This window comes from Meleagris gallopavo, chromosome 18 (genome assembly GCF_000146605.3).
Source record: "Meleagris gallopavo isolate NT-WF06-2002-E0010 breed Aviagen turkey brand Nicholas breeding stock chromosome 18, Turkey_5.1, whole genome shotgun sequence".
Classification (NCBI taxonomy): domain Eukaryota; kingdom Metazoa; phylum Chordata; class Aves; order Galliformes; family Phasianidae; genus Meleagris; species Meleagris gallopavo.
Genome location: NC_015028.2, coordinates 47,453 through 52,427, shown reverse-complemented (window position 1 = coordinate 52,427; position 4,975 = coordinate 47,453). Strand labels below are relative to the sequence as shown.

General features: G+C 62.2%; 2 protein-coding genes across 2 annotated transcripts in view; one reads left to right on the top strand and one right to left on the bottom strand.

The window, feature by feature from the left end:
* Window positions 1–66: 66 nt before the first annotated feature.
* Window positions 67–3,552, top strand: LOC100538455 (steroid 21-hydroxylase; the record flags this gene model as incomplete). Its single annotated transcript, XM_031556048.1, has 9 exons — window positions 67–265; window positions 732–883; window positions 1,023–1,118; window positions 1,415–1,522; window positions 1,853–1,939; window positions 2,007–2,192; window positions 2,559–2,728; window positions 3,026–3,129; window positions 3,224–3,552. Coding segments are annotated over 9 exons (1,350 nt in total), but the record flags the coding sequence as incomplete, so codon positions are not given.
* LOC104913619 (tenascin-X) overlaps window positions 3,502–4,975 on the bottom strand; it is a 28,699-nt gene continuing 27,225 nt past the window's right edge. Inside the window, 4 exon segments of the mRNA XM_031556049.1 lie at window positions 3,502–3,647; window positions 3,949–4,112; window positions 4,489–4,650; window positions 4,869–4,965. Coding sequence (XP_031411909.1) covers window positions 3,567–3,647; window positions 3,949–4,112; window positions 4,489–4,650; window positions 4,869–4,965 — 504 coding nt within the window. The 3' untranslated portion in view covers window positions 3,502–3,566.

Sequence of the window (4,975 nt, the reverse complement as noted above, 5' to 3'; positions counted from 1 at the left end):
TTTGTCCCCTCCTTCTACCCCCCACAAAAATAATTTGGGATCCCTAACCCCTGCCAACCCCCCCCCCCCCAAACTTTAACCTCTCACTTCTCCCCACACCCCTGGTTTCAAGGTCCCCATGGGGGTCCCTTCCCTCCAACCCACTCATTTCTTGCCCCCCCCTCCCCCCCCCCAGAGGTGGTGGTGCTGAGCTCTGCAGCCGCCATCCGTGAGGCGTTGGCACGGCGCTGGGGGGACTTCGTGGGACGCCCCCACAGTTACCTGGGTATGGGGGAGCTGCAGGGGTTGGGGGCTCCCCACGAGGGTTTGGGGTGAGTCAGAGGGGGGGGGGGTCCCTGTGAATCTTTAAGGGGGGGTTCTTTGGGTTTTGTAGTTCTGGAGAGGGTCCCAAGAGGGGTCCACGAAGATCTCTACGGATATCTGAGGGGGTTTGGGGGTTCTGGAGGGTACTAATTGGTGTCTGCGGGGGTTCTGAGGGGTCCTCCTGGGTTTTGAGTGGAGGGGAGTCCCTACAGGTCCCTGTTGGGTATCTGGAGGGGGTCCTGGGGGTCCCCATGATCTCTGAAGGGGTCTGGTTGCGTTTTTTGGGGTGGGGGAATGTTTCTAACAGTCCCCATGGGAGCTGGACAGGTCTCAGTGGGTGCCTGGGGGACTCTGGGCGGGTCCCCAATGATCCTTACGGCCGTCTGAGGTCCCATGGGTGCCGGGGTGATATGGGTGTCACCCCACAGCGTCCTTGGTATCACGGGGGGGGCAGGACCTGGCGCTGGGGGATGCATCCCCAGAGTGGCGACGGCAGCGGGGGGCAACACGAGGAGCACTGGCGCGGGCTGTGAGACACCTGGAGCCCCTCCTGGAGCTGCAGGGCTGGGCGCTGTGCCAGGTGAGCATCCCAACACGGGGTCCTCCAACCCCAGGTGGACCCCATCTCGTCTAGGGCTGAGCTGCCCGTCCCCTTGATTCACCCCAACCCCCTGTGGGGCACCCGCACCCCCTCAGTGACTCCATTTCCCACCCCACAGGAGCTGAGCTCTTACGGGGCTGCCCCAGTGGACCTCTTTGAGGCATTCGCGTTCCACACCTGCAGCACCATCTGCCGCCTCGCCTTCGGGGACCTGGTGGGGACACCGGGGGGGATGCGGGGTCTAGGTGTCACCTCAGGGAGCGGGGGGATTCAGGTGTCACTGCAGGGGGGGTCTCAGATGTCAGATGCCACTGGAGGGGACCCAGGTGTCCAAGGAGGGTGGATCCTAAATGCTCAGGGGCCACTCGGGATCTCAGATATCCAAGTGTCCCTTTGGGGACACAGCCACCTCTAGAGGGACCCAAATGACCACATATCTCTTTAGGTTCAGAAGTCTCTGGGGGGATCCAGGAATCTCTCTGGGGTGACCCCAAGCCCTGTGCCCCACAGATGCCCCCTGAGGCAGAGGTGCGCTCCTTTACACGCTGTGTGGTGGAACTGCTGGAGGTGTGGGGCTGGGCCAGCGTGCGGGCATTGGATGTGCTGCCTCCACTAAGGGTGAGCCCTACAGGGCCCTATAGGGCTTATGGGATCAGCGTGGGGCTGGGAAGGGGGATAGGTCCGTGTGGGGGTCTATAGTGAGAATGGGCTATATTGTCCTTGGGGGGTTATAGATGAGGCTGGGGGGGTCTGTAGAGGGGGGCTAAGGGGGTTATATAGAGCCCTGGGAGGGTATTAAGGGGTTTGTATGGGGTCGGGGGGATTCTCAACACCTGTCTTAGGTTCAAAAGGGTCTATGGGGAGATATGGGGCTGGGATGGAGTATAGGGTCCCTATGTGCCCAGGGGAGGTCTGTAGGGCACTGGGGGGGGTCCCTGTGCCCCACAGGTGCTGCCCAACCCGGGGCTGCGGGAGCTGCTGCGCCTGGTGGAGCGCCGCGACGCCTTCGTGGAGACCCAGATCCGATGGCACCAGGTGGGGATGTGGGGACATGGGGACAGAGGGGGGACACAGCTGCAGGGGGTAACACATGTCCCTACAGGGCTGCGCATCCCCCCCCGGGGACACAGTGCTGGGGGCACTGCTGGGGGGGGACCCCACTGTCCCTATGGGGCCACTGGGGGGGGACCGCCTGCACATGGCCCTTGTGGACCTCTTCATCGGTGGCACCGAAACGACAGCGGCAGCTCTGCTGTGGGCTGTGGCCTTCCTGCTGCACCACCCCCAGGTGACACCACGTCACATCCGTGTCACACCTACATCTGTTTTCCCACGGTTCCCATTCCGGTCTCCCATCCCCACGTACCCCCAGCGTGTCCCCACGTGTGTGCTGGGTGTCCCCTCCCCTACTGCACTTCCCCATTGCACCACATGCATGTCACACCCATGTCCATATCCCTGTGTGGATAATGGCCCTGGGGTGTCCCCACCTGTGTCCCTGGCGTCCCCTGTACGACGGCCATCACCAAAGTGTCACACTCATGTCACCTCTGTACCACACCGATGTCTGTGTCCCCGTGCAGGGAAGGGCCACCCCACGAGTGACCCGATGTGACACTTGGTGACACGCTCTGACACGTATCCCCCGTCCCAGGTGCAGGACCGGGTGCGTGCAGAGCTGCACCAGGTGCTGGGCCCCACGGGGACCCCAAAGCCAGGGGACATGGGACGACTGCCACTGCTCCGTGCTACCGTCACCGAGACCCTTCGCCTGCGTCCCCCTGCGCCTCTCGCGCTGCCCCACTGCGCCCGGCGCCACTCCAGGTATGGCCAGTAATGCACCAGTATGGACCAGTATGGGGTCATACAGACCAGTGGGGACTAGTACCAACCAGTGCGAGCCATATATCTGCCTGCAGAACCATGCACCCCTGTCAGTGTTTTGCACTAGAATGAACAAATGTAGACCAGTTTGTAATAGTGTGGACTGCTGGAGACCACGGACCTACCAGTAGGTCAGCCCGAGTAGAGCTCATCAGCCCCCATTAAGCCCCAGTATGTCCCCAGTTGGCCACTGTAGGCTCTCCCAGTCCATCCCAGCAGCAGTCTGTCCCTTCCCAGCATTGCAGGAATTCCAGTGCCCGCGGGATCCATCATTATCCCAAACCTCTTCGCTGCGCACCACGACCCCAAGATATGGGACCGTCCTGATGAGTTCCTACCCGGTACGTGTGGGTCCACCCCACAGATGTGGGCCCCGAACCTCAGGGTGGGTTCCTCCCTATGCACCCATTCTCTGACCTCTGTTCTGCCCCACAGAGCGGTTCCTGCAACCAGGGGCCCCCTGGCGAGCGCTGCTGCCCTTTGGTTGTGGGGCACGCTCGTGTGTGGGGGAGGCATTGGCTCGGGCAGAGCTCTTTGTGTTTTTGGGGTACATCCTACAGCGATTCCGCCTGGAGCCGCCTTCTGATGGGGCTCTGCCCCACTTGGGGGTCACCGCCGGCACCGTGCTGCGCTGCGCCCCGTTCCGTGTGCGCCTCGTGCCCTGCCCACCCCATAGCTCCTGAGCCCAGTGTGTGGGATGCGTGGGTCAGTGCTGGTTACTCGCAGCTTTATTGACCCCATAAAGGCTTCACTGCGCCCCACAACCTTTCTAGTGCTCTCAGTCACGCTGCGGCCGCAGCTTCATCTCTGTGAAGGGGATGGAGTACTCGAAGCCCTTCCAGGGGTACCAGTTGATGCCCTGCAGAGAGGGAGGGGTATTTGGTCACACCCTATAGGCAACTTACAGCGGTTCTACAGACACGTATAGGCCCTACAGGGGGCCCCAAAGTACTTCCTTCCCTGCTCCAGCTTCTACAACTCTTGTAGGGTCCCATACTCATGAGGCTAAAGGGATCTTGTGGGGGGCAGCCCTCCATATTTATCCCACATAACCCCCATGGCCCCACAGTGACCCCCTCCTGTCCCATCAGGTTGTTTTTATGCCCCCATAGACCCGTTGATGATCCCCACAGACCCCTTCATAGCCCCCATAGCCATACCTGGTGGTCATAGGGCACCCCATAGCGCCCGTTGAGGTTGGCGTAGTGGCAGTTGCGGTACCACCAGGCTCCGGTGTAGGCGACGGCGCAGGGCCGAGGGCGGCCCCGAGGGTCGTGGTCCCGTGTGGAGAAGGGGCTCCCAGCATGGTAGGACAGCGCATCCCCTGTAGGACCCACAGCAAGGTTATGGGGACTCCCAAAGAGAGCCCTCCAGGACCCCCACATAGGGTTCAGAGCCCCAAGGATGTGCCACGGACCCCCAGGAGTCCCCACATCCTCATAGAGACCACCCTGGGGGACAGAGCCCCCCTCCCCAAGATCCCTTGTGGGCTCCCTGTGGTCTCGAGATCCCAATGGGTCAATGATCTCAAAGACCCCTGCAAGGCCCCCTCATTGTGGGCAAATAGACTTTCCCCTATTCTCCCCAGGATCCCCCCCCCAATGATCTGGGTATCCCCAAGAACCCTCCCATGAGTCAAGGTTAACGCTAATACCCCCCCGGGAGCCCCCCAAGACCCCCCCCCCCAGCCCCACACACACCAGCTGTGCCACTGTAGGCCCCGAGATGGAGGCGAAAACTGTCCTCAGGACCACCGACGGCGAAATCCCGATAGCGGGCGAAGGCACTGTCTGACGGCGTCCGGAGATCCACGCGCAGCTCCGTGGGCCCAGAAGCTGTCAGTGTGTGCAGCGCCGCATTCCCTGCCCGCATCCCACGAGCCATCATCATCCCCCATCCTACAGACCCAACTGGGGCCCTGCCCCACACCCTCCACCCCCCCACCTCACACACCCGTCTAGGATTCCACCCCGCATCCCAGTAGGGTTCTGTCCCACGTCCTGCAGCCGTCAGCCATCCCCACTCCGAGTGTCTCACCCCCACCCCAGACCTCAATCTCCCCAAGTTTTGGGGTCCTCACCCAGCCAGAACTCCCCGGAGATGTTCCCGAAGCCGTGGACGTACTCCTCCCACCCCCTCCAGAAGTTGGTGCCCCCATCCATGCGGCGCTGGAACACCTTTGGGGGT